Source organism: Scyliorhinus canicula, chromosome 14 (assembly GCF_902713615.1).
Source record: "Scyliorhinus canicula chromosome 14, sScyCan1.1, whole genome shotgun sequence".
Classification (NCBI taxonomy): Eukaryota; Metazoa; Chordata; class Chondrichthyes; order Carcharhiniformes; family Scyliorhinidae; genus Scyliorhinus; species Scyliorhinus canicula.
The window spans coordinates 5,295,396-5,315,355 of NC_052159.1; the positions used below are offsets into that span (position 1 = coordinate 5,295,396).

At 48.6% G+C, this 19,960-nt stretch overlaps 1 protein-coding gene across 1 annotated transcript in view; it reads left to right on the forward strand.

Annotated features, from left to right (window-relative positions):
* Positions 1-267: 267 nt before the first annotated feature.
* Positions 268-19,960, forward strand: part of inppl1a (inositol polyphosphate phosphatase-like 1a) — a 219,207-nt gene continuing 199,514 nt past the window's right edge. Inside the window, exon 1 of the mRNA XM_038817686.1 lies at positions 268-542. Coding sequence (XP_038673614.1) covers positions 379-542 — 164 coding nt within the window. The 5' untranslated portion in view covers positions 268-378. The remainder of the gene's footprint in view (positions 543-19,960) is intronic.

Sequence of the window (19,960 nt, forward strand, 5' to 3'; positions counted from 1 at the left end):
CTGGCGGCCCGGCCCTGGCCCCGCCCCACGCCCTACGGCCCCGCTCCCGCCCCCCGGCCCCGCCCCCATTAGAAGTGCGCTGGCGGCCCGGCCCTCCGGCCCCCCCTGGCCCCGCCCTACGGCCCCGCCCCCGCCCTCCGGCCCCGCCCCCGCCCTCCGGCCCCGCCCCCGCCCCCCCCCGGCCCCGCCCACGATTAGAAGTGCGCTGGCGGCCCGGCCCTGGCCCCGCCCCACGCCCTCCGGCCCCGCCCCCCCGGCCCCGCCCCCGATTAGAAGTGCGCTGGCGGCCCGGCGGGCTGTGAGGTGATTGTCGGTGGGAGCGGGGCGGCCGCAGCCTGACCGTCTGGCCCGGCCTCAGCACCCCCACCCCGCCCAGCCATGGCAGCCGGCTGCCCCAGCCCCGGACCCGGCCCCGCTCTGTGGTATCACCGGGACCTGAGCCGAGCGGCGGCCGAGGAGCTGCTGGCCCGGGCGGGCAGGGACGGCAGCTTCTTGGTGCGGGACAGCGAGAGTGTGAGCGGGGCCTATGCGCTGTGTGTCCTGTGAGTATCCGCCTCTCCCCGCTTTCCAAAGCTTCACAACTTATCCCTGCAGCCAGAGCCTGACCGCCCGCAGCGGCCCGGCACCGCAAACCCACACCGGGTATACCTCACCCTACACCGGGTATACCTCACCCTGCACCGGGTATACCTCACCCTGCACCGGGTACACCTCACCCTGCACCGGGTACACCTCACCCTGCACCGGGTATACCTCACCCTGCACCGGGTATACCTCATCCTGCACCGGGTATACCTCACCCTGCACCGGGTACACCTCACCCTGCACCGGGTATACCTGACCCTACACCGGGTATACCTCACCCTGCACCGGGTATACCTGACCCTACACCGAGTATACCTGACCCTACACCGGGTATACCTGACCCTACACCGGGTATACCTCACCCTGCACCGGGTATACCTCACCCTGCACCGGGTATACCTCACCCTGCACCGGGTATACCTCACCCTGCACCGGGTATACCTCACCCTGCACCGGGTATACCTCACCCTGCACTGGGTATACCTCACCCTGCACCGGGTATACCTCACCCTGCACCGGGTATACCTCACCCTGCACCGGGTATACCTCACCCTGCACCGGGTACACCTCACCCTGCACCGGGTATACCTCATCCTGCACCGGGCATACCTCACCCTGCACCGCGTATACCTCACCCTGCACCGGGTACACCTCACCCTGCACCGGGTACACCTCACCCTGCACCGGGTACACCTCACCCTGCACCGGGTACACCTCACCCTGCACCGGGTACACCTCACCCTGCACCGGGTACACCTCACCCTGCACCGGGTACACCTCACCCTGCACCGGGTACACCTCACCCTGCACCGGGTACACCTCACCCTGCACCGGGTACACCTCACCCTGCACCGGGTACACCTCACCCTGCACCGGGTACACCTCACCCTGCACCGGGTACACCTCACCCTGCACCGGGTATACCTCACCCTGCACCGGGTATACCTCACCCTGCACCGGGTATACCTCGCCCTGCACCGGGTATACCTCGCCCTGCACCGGGTATACCTCGCCCTGCACCGCGTATACCTCGCCCTGCACCGCGTATACCTCGCCCTGCACCGCGTACACCTCGCCCTGCACCGGGTACACCTCGCCCTGCACCGGGTACACCTCGCCCTGCACCGGGTACACCTCGCCCTGCACCGGGTACACCTCGCCCTGCACCGGGTACACCTCGCCCTGCACCGGGTACACCTCGCCCTGCACCGGGTGCACCTCGCCCTGCACCGGGTGCACCTCGCCCTGCACCGGGTGCACCTCGCCCTGCACCGGGTGCACCTCGCCCTGCACCGGGTGCACCTCGCCCTGCACCGGGTGTACCTCGCCCTGCACCGGGTGTACCTCGCCCTGCACCGGGTGTACCTCGCCCTGCACCGGGTGTACCTCTCCCTGCACCGGGTGTACCTCTCCCTGCACCGGGTGTACCTCACCCTGCACCGGGTGTACCTCACCCTGCACCGGGTGTACCTCACCCTGCACCGGGTACACCTCACCCTGCACCGGGTGTACCTCACCCTGCACCGGGTGTACCTCACCCTGCACCGGGTGTACCTCACCCTGCACCGGGTGTACCTCACCCTGCACCGGGTACACCTCACCCTGCACCGGGTACACCTCACCCTGCACCGGGTACACCTCACCCTGCACCGGGTACACCTCACCCTGCACCGGGTACACCTCACCCTACACCCCGTATACCTCACCCTGCACCGGGTACACCTCACCCTGCACCGGGTACACCTCACCCTGCACCGGGTACACCTCACCCTGCACCGGGTACACCTCACCCTGCACCGGGTACACCTCTCCCTGCACCGGGTACACCTCGCCCTGCACCGGGTACACCTCGCCCTGCACCGGGTACACCTCGCCCTGCACCGGGTACACCTCGCCCTGCACCGGGTACACCTAGTCCTGCACCGGGTACACCTAGTCCTGCACCGGGTACACCTAGTCCTGCACCGGGTACACCTAGTCCTGCACCGGGTACACCTCGCCCTGCACCGGGTACACCTCGCCCTGCACCGGGTACACCTCGCCCTGCACCGGGTACACCTCGCCCTGCACCGGGTACACCTCGCCCTGCACCGGGTACACCTCGCCCTGCACCGGGTACACCTCGCCCTGCACCGGGTACACCTCGCCCTGCACCGGGTACACCTCGCCCTGCACCGGGTACACCTCACCCTGCACCGGGTACACCTCACCCTGCACCGGGCACACCTTGTACACCTCGCCCGTACACCTTGTACACCTCGCCCGTACACCTTGTACACCTCGCCCGTACACCTTGTACACCTCGCCCGTACACCTTGTACACCTCGCCCGTACACCTTGTACACCTCGCCCGTACACCTTGTACACCTCGCCCGTACACCTTGTACACCTCGCCCGTACACCTTGTACACCTCGCCCGTACACCTTGTACACCTCCCCCGTACACCTTGTACACCCCGCCCGTACACCTTGTACACCTCGCCCGTACACCTTGTACACCTCGCCCGTACACCTTGTACACCTCGCCCGTACACCTTGTACACCTCGCCCGTACACTTGTACACCTCGCCCGTACACCTTGTACACCTCGCTTGTACACCTCGCCCGTACACCTTGCCCGTACACCTTGTACACCTCGCCCGTACACCTTGTACACCTCGCCCGTACACCATGTACACCTCGCCCGTACACCTTGTACACCTCGCCCGTACACCTTGTACACCTCGCCCGTACACCTTGTACACCTCGCCCGTACACCTTGTACACCTCGCCCGTACACCTCGCCCGTACACCTTGTACACCTCGCCCGTACACCTTGTACACCTCGCCCGTACACATATATCTCACCTACACATTATGTACATCGCCTTACACCTTGTATATCTCGCCTTACACCTTATATACCACACTGTACGCACATACTGCACCTTCCACATTATATACCTCACCATGCACCTTATATACCTCATCATACACTTTATAGGTTTAGCTCACTCAGCTAAATCGCTGGCTTTTAAAGCAGACCAAGCAGGCCAGCAGCACGGTTCGATTCCCGTACCAGCCTTCCCGGACAGGCGCTGGAATGTGGCAACTAGGGGCTTTTCACAGTAACTTAATTGAAGCCTACTCGTGACAATAAGCGATTTTCATTTCATTTCATCTCCAACCCTTACACATTATATACCTCACCGTACACATATAGCTCAGCTACACATTATACACTTCACCTACACATTATATACCTCACCTACACATTATATACCTCACCTTACACCTTATATACCTCGCCTTACACTTTATATACCACACTACACACATACCGCACCTTCCACATTATATACCTCACCATACACCTTATATACCTCACCTTACACATTATATACCTCACACCGTACACCTTGTATGCCTCACCGTACACCTTGTATGCCTCACCGTACACCTTGTATGCCTCACCGTACACCCTATATGCCTCACCGTATACCTTATATGCCTCACCATACACCTTATATGCCACTCAGTACACATTATATACCTCACCTTACACATATACCTCACCTACACATTATATACCTCGCCTTACACTTTATACATCACACTGTACACACATACTGCACCTTCCACATTATATACCTCACCATACCTCACCTTACACATTATATACCTCACACCGTACACCTTATATGCCTCACCGTACACCTTACATGCCTCACCGTACACCTTATATGCCTCACCGTACACCTTATATGCCTCACCGTACACCTTATATGCCTCAACGTACACCTTATATGCCTCACCGTACACCTTATATGCCTCACCGTACACCTTATATGCCTCACCGTACACCTTATATGCCTCACCGTACACCTTATATGCCTCACCGTACACCTTATATGCCTCACCGTACACCTTATATGCCTCACCGTACACATTATATACCTCACACCTCGCCTTGCATACTATATAACCTCACCTCACCTTACACATTATATACTTCACTGTACACATTATACATGATATATCTCACACCTTGCACATTATATACCTTCTGCACTGTAAATTCTATGAATGCTCTATGAATTTACCTCATTACACATTGTATACTTCACCTTACACATGGTATACCTCACCTTACACATTATATACCTCACACCTTGCACATATACCTCACACCTTACACATCGTGTACCTCACACCTTACACATCATATACTTCACACCTTACACATCATAAAGCTCACACCTTACACATCATATACCCCATACCTTACACATTATATACCTCACCCTGTACGCATTATATACCTCGCACCTTAGACATTTTCTACCTCCCAACTCACCTTGTATACCTCACACCTTACACATTGTATACCTTACACCTTACACATACCTCACACCTCACACATTATATACCTCACACCGTACACATTATATACCTCACATCTTGCACATACCTCACACCTTGCACATACCTGACACCTCACACATTATATACCTCACACATTATATACCTCACAGATTATATACCTCACACATTATATACCTCACACCTCACACATTATATACCTCACACATTATATACCTCACACATTATATACCTCACACCTCACCCATTATATACTTCACACCTCACACATTATATACCTCACACCTCACACATTATATACCTCACACCTCACACATTATATACCTCACACCTCACACATTATATACCTCACACCTCACACATTATATACCTCACACACTATATACATTATATACCGCACACCTTACACATTATATACCACACACCTTACACATTATATACCTCACACCTTATACATTATATACCTCACACCTTACACATTACATACCTTCAAGCAACTGACATTGGCTAAACTTCTAAATCTCTGTTCCGTATTATTTGCAAACGTTAAAATATATATTTAAATACTGTCTATAGATATTTATGTATCTGTTATATCTTTATGCTATATACTGTACTATATAAAGTATATGTACTGAACTATATACCATATACTGTGCTATCTATGTACTGTCTATGGATCTGTTATATCTATATGCTGTCTCTCTGTCTGGGCTGCCTCGCTCTGTCTGGGCTGCCTCGCTCTGTCTGGGCTGCCTCGCTCTGTCTGGGCTGCCTCGCTCTGTCTGGGCTGCCTCGCTCTGTCTGGGCTGCCTCGCTCTGTCTGGGCTGCCTCGCTCTGTCTGGGCTGCCTCGCTCTGTCTGGGCTGCCTCGCTCTGGAACCTCTGCGCCTGATCTCCTGAGTTTTGGGGATTTCTGTTTAATTGTTGCTCATTCCTCCCTTCCCAAGGAGACTCTGAATATGTCACGGTTCAATCCACCCCCTTCCTCTCTCAGTAATCCCAGCCCTTCAGTTTTCAGGAAATGCCAGTTGTGTTGTTTTTAGGTACAGCCCAGTATTTTTGCAGAGTAAATGTTTGCATGTGCGTGTTTGTGTGTACACACAACATGTTTGTATTCATAATGGCAGATCTGAAGGGGAGGGCAAATAGATTTGCATTCTGTCATCCCGTAGGGGACTGACTGAGTTGGCAAGCTTCCTTGCCGATTTGTTTCTTTTCTCTATGGATGTGGCTTGATGTGGCTTTTTTTGTGTGTAGTCAATTGAAGTGAGAAATCCTCTGTGGCATATTACAAATCTCGAGGGGAAACATGGTATGCACTCACTGAAAATAATTTGGGGAAACAGGATATATATTTACTGAAGATCTTTTGCATAGAATACTTTGCCTAATCTTGTTGTTTGCATGTGTTAATGGCTGCATTGACCAAAAGCATTGACCTAATCTTTTTAATTGCTCCAAATTGGACAAAGACTGGTTCAACAAGGATCAACAATACCTGAGGAAGTGAACACACACAATCGTGCAAGCAATGCCAATTTTCCTTTCTTTTAAAAATAAATAAATTTAGAGTACCCAATTATTTTTTCCAATTAAGGGGCAATTTAGCATGGCCAATCCACCTATCCTGCACATCTTTGGGTTGTGGGGGTGAAACCCACGCAGACACGGGGAGAATGTTCAAACTCCTCACGGACAGTGACCCAGGGCGAACCCGGGTCCTCAGCACCGTAGGCAGCAATGCTAACCACTGCCACCGTGCTGACCTCAATTTTCCTTTCTTCTCTCTCCCTGCTTCACCAATTTGGTAGAGCAGCTTTTAAAATCTTCAGCAGACTCGCGTACAAACAAACATGGGACAGGAGCGGACCGTTTGGTCCATGGAGCCTGCTCTGCCATTTGCTGAACTAATTGTGGCCTCAACTCCACTTTCCTTCCTACCCGTGACCCTTTGATTCCCTTGTCAACCCATAATCTATCTACCTAAACCGTAAAAATATTCAGTGACACTACCTCCACCACTCTCTTGGCGAAGTGTTCCACAGGCTTACGACCCTACAAGAGAAAAGAGAGTCTCCTAATTGCCATCTTAAATGGAAGCCACCTTATTTTTAAACGTTGCCCCCTGGTTCTAGCTTCTCGCTGTACCATGGGAGACAAAATCCAAAAACATTAGTTTTCTCATTGCCTGTCCGACAATCTCAGCTTTTACCTTTATAGAATTTAGGAGCTCAACTTGGTCAATTGCATCTCGAGGGAGTGAAATTTCTGAGGTGTTTGGGCACTGACCTCAATTTTCCTTTCTTCTCTCTCCCTGCTTCACCAATTTGGTAGAGTAGCTTTTTAAATCTTCAGCAGACTCGCGTACAAAGAAACATGGGACAGGAGCGGACCGTTTGGTCCATGGAGCTGCTCTGCCATTTGCTGAACTAATTGTGTGATGTGGGAGCTTCATTTGAGGTTGATAATATGATCTGATGTGTTTGCTTTGGGATGTTTGGAGTTGGTTTTGATGTGGGTGTTTGAGCATCACTGTCACCTGTCATCCAAGCAAGGCTATTAATACGCCATAGATTGATTTAATCCTTGGATGCCAACATTTTCATGGTTGAAGTTACGTTTGTCAGTTGCTGGCAATTTTCTTTCATTCCATAGACTGTGATGAACCAAATGAAGCTGTCATTCAGGCACAATTCTGTTTAAAACTAGAATCGCTGGTGGTTCTCTCAATACTAATTACAGACGAGGACCGTGATCGTTGGCAGCAATTGGGATTGTAATCATGATTTATGCTGCAATGTGCACTGTGTACATGGATGTCACGGATGGGTTTGGTTGTGAAGTTGAATAAATTACTAAAGGATAAGGAAAGACCTATTTTTATCACGTCTTTTATGACCTCAGAAAATTACAGCCAATGAAGTAGTTTTTGCAGGGCAGTCATTGTAATGTAGGTAACGGAGCAGCCAATGTACGCACAGCAAGTTCCCACAAACTGCAATGAGGTCATCTGATATTAGTGATATTTGAACGGTGGTGGTGGGAACAGCGCAAAGAACTCTTGATCATCTTCCAATAGCATGGTGAGGCTTTGATTTAATACCTTGTCCAAAAGATACCCCCTCCAAAGGTGCAGCATTTTCTCCGTACCGACTCCACCGACACGCTGTCTCTGTACTGGCCCCACCGACAACGTGCCCTCCCTCTGACAGCGCGTCGCTTCTTCCGTACTGGCCCCTCTGACAACGTGCGCATCCTCCGTACTGGCACCTCTGACAGTGCAGCGCTCCCTCTGCACTGACCTCACTGACAACGTGCGCACCGTTCGTACTGGCCCCTCTGACAGCGCTGCGCTCCATCCGTACAGGCCCCACCGACAACGTGCCCTCCCTCCGACAGCGCCGCGCTCCCTCCGATTTGGCCCCTCCCACAGCGCCACGCTCCCTCTGTACTGGCCCCTCCGACAGTGCCGTGCTCCCTCTGTACTGGCCCCTCCGACAGTTCCGTGCTCCCTCTGTACAGGTTTCCTCCCGCAAGTCCCGAAAGACGTGCTATTAGGTGAATTGGACATTCTGAAATCTCCCTCTGTACCCGAACAGGCACCAGAGTGTGGCGACTAGGGAATTTTTACAGTAACTTCATTGCAGTGTTAATGTCAGCCTTCTTGTGACACGAATAAAGATTATTATTACTGACCCCTTCAACAGCGTCGCGCTGCCTCCGTACTGACCCCTCTGACAGACACGGTGCACCGCATGGCTATGGTACACCTGCTAACCTATCCCTGAAATATTGCTGGTTGTGCTTTGCTAGTTTTAGTTACTTGGTTGTGCTACCTGCGGGGGTGGTGGGATAGGGTGGGGGATGTGCCAGTCACCACTTAACTGTGCTTTCAGGACTGGGAAGTTGGAGCCATGGCTATTCTATTTACTGCTAATGTCTCATTAATTACAGGTGACCCTGTAACGGGTAGAGTCAGGAGCACATTGGGAATTTTATTTGAAATGTATTTATAGTCCGTGATTGCATTCTGATCAGTGTCACAGATTGATGGCTCCCTTGGAAGGAGTGGCTGTTATTAGCTGTGTTGTGTAAAAGGATTAATGTCACTGAAGCAGGCCTTTGAAGGAGAAACCCAATTTTTGGCTGGTGAAAGTGATGAAAATCTCTTTCACACTCTGGGGGTTTTGAGAGAGGAGGAGAGACTGCTTTGAATGGCCAGTAACCAGGAGGGCTCAGCTTTTAAAAAAATTGACCAGAGTGGCAGAGGTGAGATACAATTTTTCATTAAGCAACGAGTTATTATGATCTGGAAGGCGCTGCCTGAAAGGGCAGTGGAAGCAGATTCAGTGATAACGTTCCAGAAGGAACTGGGTAAAAACTTGGAGCAAAAGCTACAGGGGAGAGAGTTCGGTAAGTGAGACCTTTTCAGAGAGCCAGCACAGGTGTGATGCGCCACATGGCTGTCTAAAAAAATTCAACCTGAATATTTCAAGTTTCTCAGTGGGAATGACCCTTTCAACACCTAACAGCAACTGTGCCGTACCTGGCACTCATTTGGGTGTTTTATACACTGAGTATCTCCTCCTGGCTGTCCCGATGAGTAGTTGGAATCTTTCCAAGTCCTGGATGCTGATCCTCACCATGTAATGTAGCAAAAATTAAAAGCCTGGCACCATCCGCTGATTTTGGATTGTGAGTGTTTCCCTTCATGGGCATCCTGCCCCAAGCACAGCAGGTACTGTGCAATAACTCAGACAGCATCAACTTTCATTTCTATAGTAAGAAGTCTTACAACACCAGGTTAAAGTCCAACAGGTTTGTTTCAAACACTAGCTTTCGGAGCACTGCTCCCTCCTCAGGTCCTTCCTCACACCTGAGGAAAGAGCAGTGCTCCGAAAGCTCGTGTTTGAAACAAAGCTGTTGGACTTTAACCTGGTGTTGTCAGACTTCTTACTGTGCTCACCCCAGTCCAACGCCGGCATCTCTACATCATGGCTTTCATTTCTATAGCACCTTTAATGTAACTGAATATCCCAAGGCACTTAACAGGAATGATATTCAAACAAAATTTGACAATGTGCCACGTGGATTGTTCGAGTAGGTGACTAAGAGTTTGGTTACAGATCAAAGATTGCAGACAGCCCGCGACATTTTTACATCTATCTGAATATGATTCAGCAGAGCAGCAAACTGGTGATAAATTCACCTTTTTGAAAAGAAGTGTTCTGAACAAAATGCCACCTTTTTGTGTGATCGAGTCTTGGTGCATTTTTGTACAAATCGTTTCTTTTTCGATTTGACCGCTTCTGTTGACCCATCATTTTGGTGGTAGATTAAATAGCTGCCCAGACAGGCGCAGCAAGCAATGGTTCACACTGTTGGGGGCCAAGTCTGTATGCCTCGTCGTGTGCTGGTGAATGCAGCATGTTACCATGCAAACGGCACAATGTGGGTCAGTAAAAGATCAGGCCAGTGTTAAAATATCTGATCGGAATTTAGGGGCCGCTGCTACAATTAATCTTTGACTCCTGGATCAGGGAGGAGAAACCATGCTTGTATGTCGACCTTTACCGCAGTAAGGTGATTCACAGGGGCCTTATTGAACAAAATTGAATACATAAAAAAGAGGCCAAAAACCTGGTCCGAGAGATAGTTTTTAAGGAGGAGAGCGCAGAGGGTTATGGAGGGAATTCTAGAGTTTTGCTGTCGGCAACTGAAGGCACGGCCCACCAATGGCAAAAGTAAATCAGAAAGCACAAGAGGTCAGAATTGGAAGAGCAGGGCGGCTCGGCGGCGCAGTGGTTAGCACTGCTGCCGATGGTGCTGAGGACCCGGGCTCGATCTCAACGCTGGGTCACTGTCCGTGTGGAGTTTGCGCATTCTCCCCGTGTCTGCGTGGATTTCACCCCCACAACCCAAAGATGTGCAGGTGGGTGGATTGGCCACGCTAAATTGCCCCTTAATTGGAAAAAAAATACTTGGGCACTCTAAATTTAAAAAAAATTGGAATAGCAAAGTTACGTTGGAGGGTTATAGAACAGGTGGTAGTTCTGGAGGCAGGACAATGGAAAGACCATTGAGGGTTTGACTTTGAGGATGCAATCGCACCATTTGGATTTGGTTGCGTTTCTCCCAAATGAATGGGTCAGTTCGTGAGACAGGCTTTGATTTTGTACTTTGTACATGTGTGGTGAGGAATGTTGCAGCATTACCTGTACAAATGCTTTCCAAAAGACTGATGCAATCTAAATATTGTTTCATTGTCGGCCTCTACTAACAGGAGCCGTGTGTACCATCTACAAGATGCACTCCAGTAACTCACCGAGGCTGCTTAGACAGCACCTTCCAAACCCATGACCACTACCATCTCGAAGGACAAGGGCAGCAGATAAATGGGAACCTCACCACCTGGTGGTTGCCCTCCCAAGTCACTCACCACCCTGACTTGGAAATATATCGCCGTTCCGTCCCTGTCGCCGAGGCAACAGCCCGGAACTCCCTCCCTAACAGCACTGTGGGTGTACCTACACCACATGGACTGCAGCAGTTCAAGAAGCCAGCTCACCAAGACCTGATCAATGGAAATTAGGATGATCAGCAAACGGTGGCCTCGCCAGCAAAGTCCATATCCCGTTTAAAAAAAAACACGACTAAATAACAAAATTAATGAGTTGAGTGGAGTCTGACATTAAGAATTTTGTGGTCTGTGGGAAGGAGCATTTGACAGTGTAGCCTGTTTTGCTATGTTTTCTGTTCTTTAAACAGGAACAGAGAGGCAAGTAGAGCAGAAATGAGGCAAAGTTGGGTGTCCAGAATGAAGGCACTGCCAGTTTTAGTTCTGTTTACAATGTGAGTGTCCCTCGATTGGGTTTGCCTCGTAATCTACAAACTGTCATTCTGTACTGGGAGTTGAGGATTGTGATACTTTATTGAACTATGGGACCAGTAATCTGTTATAGCATGCTGATTCTGAATTATTTTCTGCTATTTACTAACCCTTGTTGGAAATACATGTGTGAGGAGATCAGGTGAAGAGGGAAGTTGGGGCGGCACGTGGCACAGTGGTTAGCACTGCTGCTTATCGCGCTGAAGGCCCGGATTCGAATCCCAGCCCTGGGCCACTGTCCGTATGGAGTTTGCACATTCTCCCCGTGTCTGCGTGGATTTCACCCCCAAAACCCAAAGATGTGCAGGCTTGGTGGATTGACTATGCTAAATTGCCCCTTAATTGGAAAAAAAATAATTGGGTACGGTAAATTTATAAAAACAAAAAGAAGAGAGAAGTTGGCATGGTTATGATACCTGCTGGGGTTACAGAGACAGCTGAAACTTGTGCTTCCTGTGTGAATCTCCTTGTCCTGGTCAGTGAATGCAGCCCCCTCCAGGGCCGTTGTCATGTGTTGGACCAGACTGTTCACAAGGGCATGGTTCCTATTTGACCCCGAGCTGAGTTTCCCCCTCTCCTCTCCCATCACCAAGATTGTCCAGCTCACTGACTCACATTTGAGTCACACTGCCAGAAGTCCTGCAGCCCGATGCCACTTTTGCCTGATTACACTTTTGTTGAATACCAGAAAAGTAGTTTGGAAATTTACAGTCTTGGACTCTTTGCAATGTTCTAAGGTGTAGAAGGTAATTGACTTGGAAACGTTTTATGATTTTCCTACATTAATGGCACTATGTAAATGTAGTTTGGTAAGGTATCGGAACCTTCCAGAGTGGTGAGGACCCATTTCCCTGCGTTAGATGTGAATAAGAGACCATGATGATGACGCTGTGGTTTCGCACCTAAGCAGAATGCTCAATAAACACTAGTTGTGGTGTTTGTGGCATTTATTTTTAGCACTTCAGCTGTTTGTATTTAAGCTAAAGGTAAAGTCGCCGTGGTTCCCAGATGACCATAGGGTGCTTTCACCTTTGAGGGGGAGAGTTGACTGGTGGTGATTTAACCTGAGGGCTACCACACCTCCGCTGAGGGGCAAGGTCGTGAAGACGGGGCTTGATGAATAACATCAGCCGGTATTGAACCAGCGCTGCTGGCCTCGCTCTGCATCAAGAAACAGCTGTCTAGCCAAGTGAGCTAAAGAGGTTTTCTGAGATTAGCAAGTTATAGTCACTTCTACACCTCTTCTCCCTCAATCATCTCTCCTACTGAAGGAACTGCTTCAATCCAGTGCCAGCTTCCACATGTAATCTTGGCCCAAGTGTCCACTTTTCATTTGAGTGGAGACACTGAATGGCAGCGAGCTATTCCACCATGAGGGTGACACACCTAGGTCAGATCTTGTGCGCAATGCTTTTCCAGGGGTTAATGGATAGTGATTTGGAATGGGAACCATTAATCGTCTTTCCCCCCAAGCCCCAGGGTGCTGAGACTAACTCCAAAACTTGGAGGTATGAGGAAGCTAGACAAACATGAGGGAGAAATGAATTTATACTGTTTTCTTCAACACTCCCTGTGGTAATGGGTTCCACATTCTCCCCTGAGGTTTAACCAGAATTCCCTCTTCGATTTCTTGCTGACTATATTAGACTGATGATGCTCGTCTCCACAAGAGAAAACATTCTCTGTGCATCCACTTCTGCCAAAACCTTTCATAATTTTAAAGACCCCAAAAATCACCCCTCAGCCTTTCTTTCGTGAGGAAGCCAGGCAGCATGGTGAATCTGGTTATCAATGATCAAAGCGCATGATTTCTGTTAGCCTGGTGTGGACTCTTCTCTAATAACCTCGGAGTTGCTTTCCAGTCATGGTTGAAGTAGCTGATTGCTGCGATGGTAACAATTGGCCTGAATTCGGAGAACAAAACTAAATCAGTACGAATCATGTGTCATCCAAATAAAAGGGGCAATTTAAAAGCAGTTTATTTTAAGCGGATATGGCGGTTCCTGGTTTGATATCCTGTCTTTGTACTGAGTTATTTGAGGCAACAATCGAAGTTGCCCCTATTTATGTTCCTGTGAGTGCAACAATCAGCCTCAGCATCCTTTTGCTATTGTGACAGACACAATCAACCTGCTATTAGTTCAAATTCAATGACTTCTACATAGATCAAAATTGTTGGTCTGTCATAGAATCTTGCAGCATGCAAGTAGACCATTTGGTCCATCATGCCTGTGCTAGCTCTTTGAAAGATCTGTTCTTTAATCCCTGCAAATTTTCCACCTTTGCATATTTACCCAATTTGCTTCTGAAATTTCCTATTGCATCAGCTTTCATCGCCCTTTCAGGCAGCGCATTCCAGATCACCATAACGTCATTTTCTAAATTTTTTCGTGGGATTTGGGCATTGCTGACATCGGTATTGCCCTTACGAGTGGTTAAGTCAGTCACATTGTTGGAGTCACATGCAGGCCACACAAGTTGTGAACCAGATGGTCTTTTACGACGATCGATGATAGTAAAAGCATAGATGATAGTTCTGTGGTCACCATGGCTGAGACTAGCTTTATATTCCAGATTTATTAATTAAATTTAAATTCCACCAGCTGCCGGGATGGGATTTGAATCCTCTCCTGAGCAGTTGCCTGGTCTCTGGATTACTAGTTATTACCATTACGTCACTGTCTTCCCCCCCCCCCTTTAAATAAATTGTTTTGTCCTATTGCGTCTAGTTCTTGCACGTTCTCCCCATGTCTGCGTGGGTTTCTTCCGGGAACTCCAGTTTCCTCCCACAAGTCCCGAAAGACGTGCTTGTTCGGTGAATTAGATATTTTGGATTCTCTGTGTGTCCGAACAGACGCAGAAGTGTGGCGACTAGGGGGCTTTTCACAGTAACTTCACTGCAGTGTTAATGTAAGCCTACTTGTGACACTAATAAAGATTATATTTTCGCAATTATGTTAAGTTTGTGCAGTGAAGTAGTCAGTACAGACAGTTCTTTTTTTAAGAATAAATTTAGAGTACCCAATTATTTTTTCCAATTAAGGGGCAATTTAGCATGGCCAATCCACCTACCCTGCACATCTTTTGGGTTGTGGGGGTGAAACCCACGCAGACACGGGGAGAATGTGCAAACTCCACACGGACAGTGACCCAGAGCCGGGATTCGAACCCGGGTCCTCAGCGCCATAGGCAGCAATGCTAACCACTGTGCCACCGTGCTGCCCTGTACAGACAGTTCTTTATCTGTTCTGTCAGAACTCCTCATAATTTTGAATACCTCTCCTTAACTCTGCTGTTAGATGAGCAATTGCAGCTTCTCCAGACTCTACATAACTGAAGTGCCTCATCCTTGGTGTAATTGTAGTAAATGTCCTATGCACCTTCTGCAAGGTCTCGACATCCTAATCCAGCTGACTGTTATCTTCCTGGGCAATACTTTCAAATGAAGCGTGGCTACTTGGGTAAGAGAGTAAATGATGCCGTGGAACCCCTGGAAAGTTGGTCTCGACAAAAAGGGAGGGAAGTAAAATTGAGTGTGGTGGGTGAGGGAGCGCAAAGGGAAATGCACAGCGCACATTCAGCAGGAGGTAACAAAACATCTTGCCTCTACAGAAGATTAAAAACCTGACGCATCCAACTAAATGATGGAGCTGCCTGAGTTTCAAAAATGTAATGGCAGAAACCCCTACCAAATAATTGGGAGGTGTACTGAAGGTCTGCTGTCTGTATCCTACCTAGTTATCCATCAACCCTACTCTCTCTGATCTACATCTGGTTTCCTAATGCCTCCACTTAAGTTCTTATCATCATGTTGAAATCAGCTCATAGCTCAACTCCCATTCATCGAACTCTTACTCTGATTTTGGTCTCTTGTGCAATTCTCTCCCACTCACTTTATCCCAGTGTTGGCAACCATGCGTTCAGTTTTCTAGGCAAGTAGATAGGTGTTGCTTGGTGTCAGAGGATGTAGTGGACAGAATATAGTGAAGCTGCATCCTACACCTACATTGTCATGGGGCCTTGTTCATGTAAATTTACTTTAGTGGCATTTACAGCGTTGATATGAAAAGGGTGAAATTGAGGGAATGCTGCATTATCGGAGATGCTGTTTTTTGGATGCGATGTCTGACCACTTGGGTCGATAAACGACATTGCCCCTGCTCTTAATTCAAAATGGTGCTTTTTTTTCCCCCTGTGCCCGGGCCAATATTTAATCCTCCAGCATAATTTTAATGTGATCTGGTTTCCCCCCACAGTCCAAAGATGTGCAGGCTAGACGGATAAGCCCCCTAGTCGCCACACTCCGTCTGTTCGGATACACAGAGAGAATCCAGACTGTCCAATTCACCCAACAAGCATGTTTTTTGGGACTTCTGGGAGGAAACTGGAGCACCCGGAGGAAACCCACGCAGACATGGGGAGAACGTGCAAGAACTAGACGCAACAGGACAAAACAATTTATTTAAAGGGGGGAAGACAGTGACGTAATAGTAATAACTAGTAATCCAGAGACCAGGCGACTGCTCAGGAGAGGATTCAAATCCCATCCCCGCAACGGGTGGGATTTAAATGTAATTAATAAATCTGGAATATTAAGCTAGTCTCAGCTGGATGCATCATGTCAAATATTGATGCTGAGAGATTCAATGCCTTTTAAGCAATTTGCAAGTGGAATGGCTGACATGGGTACAAAGGTAGTTTTAAGAGATTTATATTTGTATTGGTAATGTTCGTGTGTGTGAGAGAGAGCAAGACGGGGTATTCTTCATGTCAAGTCTCAGAACTGTAAAGGAGCTGACTATTGAGAAGGCTGAAAGATACCTGAAGTGGTTTTAAGGTTTGTGAGATGTTAAGTGAAATAATTGCGGATCAATCAGTTGCTGCTTATCGGAATTTGTGTAAAACCAGTCAAGACAAAAATCTTAAGCGTTGGTGTAAAACCTGGAATGGATTCACTGGTAGAATCATAGAATCCCTGCCGTGCAGGAGACTATTCAGCCCATCAAGTCTTCACCGACCCTCTGAGCACTCCACCCAGGCCCACCCCACCCCGCCCTATCCCTGCAACCCACCAACTTGCACATCTCTGGCCACTAGGGGGCAATTTAGCATGGCCAATCCACCTAACTTGCTCCTCCTCTCAGGCTGTGGAGTGAGTGGAGCGGAACCTCTGTTCAAAAGAGTTCTTTGGAAAACGTGGAATGGATTTCTGAATGCAACCTGGTAATGGAAAGCCTCATTGCGGGAGAAGGTGTTAACGCATATTTTTGGGAGTGGAGCTTGGACACTCGTATGACAATCATCTGGGGGAATTCACAGACACAAACTTGGGTTCAGAGTGCAGTATGTGTTTAACCAGTCTGTCTTTTAAAAACAGGACTTTGTAGTGCTACTGAGACCATTGTAGCTTCAAATGGACTGTGTCATCCGTGTTAATCTTAAAGCCTGTGTGTAATTGTTAACCGAAGGGGTGTGGTGGGGGGGGGGGGGGGGGGGGGCGCGGAAGTAAAGGCGTATTGTATTAGAATCCATTCTTTCATGTTTAAGTTTTTGTGTCATGTTAAAACTAATGTAATCCTCTGACTCAAAGTACAAGTTGCGGCCTTTTGAGCCAGGGTTCCAATCTCTGGATCTTCCCGTCCAGTTACGACATCAACTGGGATCGTAACAATGTACAGTGAACATGGTCTTCCTGTATTACAGCAGTAACCACACTTCAGAAAATACTTTTTTGGTTGCAAAGCATTTGGGGATGTTCAGAGATTATAAAGGTCACTCTACGAATGCAAGTTTTTCCTTTTTGGGTAAAGAGGCACAAGGGAGGGCGACAATTATTTATGCAGTTTGAAAGGGTTTTTTCTTTCTGCAGGCTCGGTTTTCTTTTTGAAAAGTAAAGTAATGTAGGGATTAAATTACTGGACTAGTAACCTAAAGGGCACGAGTTGAAAGTCATGTGTGCCAGTTGAGAAGTTTGAATACAGGGAATAGAAATGTGTGATCACAAAGTGCTGGAGAGCTGTCAGATGGTCGTAAAAATTCAACTGGTTCATCAATATCATTGAGTAAAGGAAGATTGCTGTCCTTTCCTGGCCTGGACCTAAACATGAGACCAGCCCTGCACTTAGCTGCCTCATAAAGAGGCCTGTGTGGTGAGTGAGCCACGCTGTTGTCACAATAGCTCACTCACCACCTTTGAGCAATATATCCGTGAATGAATGAATAAAAAAGAAATCGCAAGCACCTTGGTTTTTTTTGTCCGCTTTAGGTTTGTGATGAAGAATTGTGGGTTTGTTGTGGTTTCAAATGATTACAGAGGAATGAAATGCATCAAAACTTGCTTATTCGCACAATTAGGTTGTGCTCTGCCCCCCCCCCCCCCCCCCCCCCCCCCCCCGCTTCTGTGGGTGTGATGTGGTAATTGAGTAAAGTTTCAAAACCGCTTGCTCTGCATTTAGCTTATACTTTGTACTACCTGTGAGCACGGAAAACCTGAAAAAGGAGGGCTTTGTTTTGTCCACGAGGGTGATTTGAAGTGTAAGGCTGGCTGACTTGAATGACGCCTAGTGCTCCCAGCTCCCCGGTACAGGAGGTTCCTTGTATTGATTTCTTCAAATTGATTCCAGCAAACCCGAGCATATGTAGGAGGTAGAGTAAATAGATTTTCAGGGCTAATAGTTGGTTGCAGTCCATTGCTAAGTTTTGTTTCAGTGTAGGAGTCCTACTTTATTTCTAGTACGATCTTTCTGATGCGGTGTTATACCTGGACCTCCTCAACCTGCTCAGGTGCACTTTAAGACCCAGTGGCACAAATCCTGCCTGGGACAGAGTTCCTCCAGAGGCTGAGCTTGGCATTTAACCTTCAGCCAGCAGCAGTGAAAAGGATGAACTAATTGTTGTCTTGCTGTGTGCAAGTAGGCTGCTGCATTTGCTACCCCGTTTTAAATTTGCGTAGTGTTTTGGGATGTGCTGAAAATACAACTCCTGCAGGTCTGATGGAATTGGGTTGAATTTAACAAAGACGATTTGTGACGGCTGAAATATTCAAAGCAACATCCCCTCGAATCGTGGAGAAACGGCAGGCAAATATTGCCCTCTTTTCCTGCGTTGTCTCTGGCGTGGCATTTTTCTGCTGTTTGTCACTAGCATTTAAGCACCGGTCTGCCACTGGACGTGGGAGCAATTTGAGGGGAGGCATATCATAGAAAGAAGCCACTCTGCCCATCGTGTCTGTGCTTGCTGGAAATGGGCCAAACCGCCTGATTCCATTTTTCAGCATTTGGTCTGTAGCCCTGCAGATTGCGGCAGAAATCTAGAGCAGTCTTTACTTTCATCTGCGGCTTAATGTCAATGAATTAACACCAGAACCCCCTCAGTCTGTAGTGTTGAGGAGGGGCTGATGTTGGGTGAGATGTGCTGCTAACACCGATGGGAAAACTCCCTCCCTGAAAGAGCTAAGTGCCCCCATCATACACTGCGCATTAGATCTGCCATTTTGATTCAATGTGCTGTTCTTCGTTCCTTTGCCAGAAGATTATGCACAGTTCTCACCAGGATTTAAGCTGTGTCCACGTTATTTATCAACTTTGAATGTTCAGTGGCTGCTCCAAGTGATGGAGGAGCCAGCACAACTATTGGACTGATTCCGTAATGTGGAACGGCATTGGAACAGCTCCGGAATAATGACATTTATATTTTGTAGTCATTTCACTCTCCCTTTTGGAACTGGTTTATTAAAATTAGACCTCCCCTGGAGTAATTGTGTTAAGTACTGGGTACCACACCCCCGGAAGGGGAGATTTGCCTCTGAGGGCGCAATGCAGGTTCACGAGAATAATACTGGTGCTAAGAGGGTTTGATTATTAGAATGGGTTGCAAGGCTTGAATTCTGTCAAGTAAAGAAGATTAAAGGCTGAATGAATTGAGCCATTTAAAGGATTTAATGAGAGGAGATGGAGAGAAACAATTTTGTCCGACAGGAGAGTCCGGAACCAGGGGACATAACCTTAAAATCAAAGCTAGAACATTCTCTGGCAGCGCAGATGGCGATATGGGTGGTGGAAATCTGGAATTCTTTCCCCTAGAAGCTGCTCAGACTGGGAGCCAGTTGGGTTCTAAACTGAA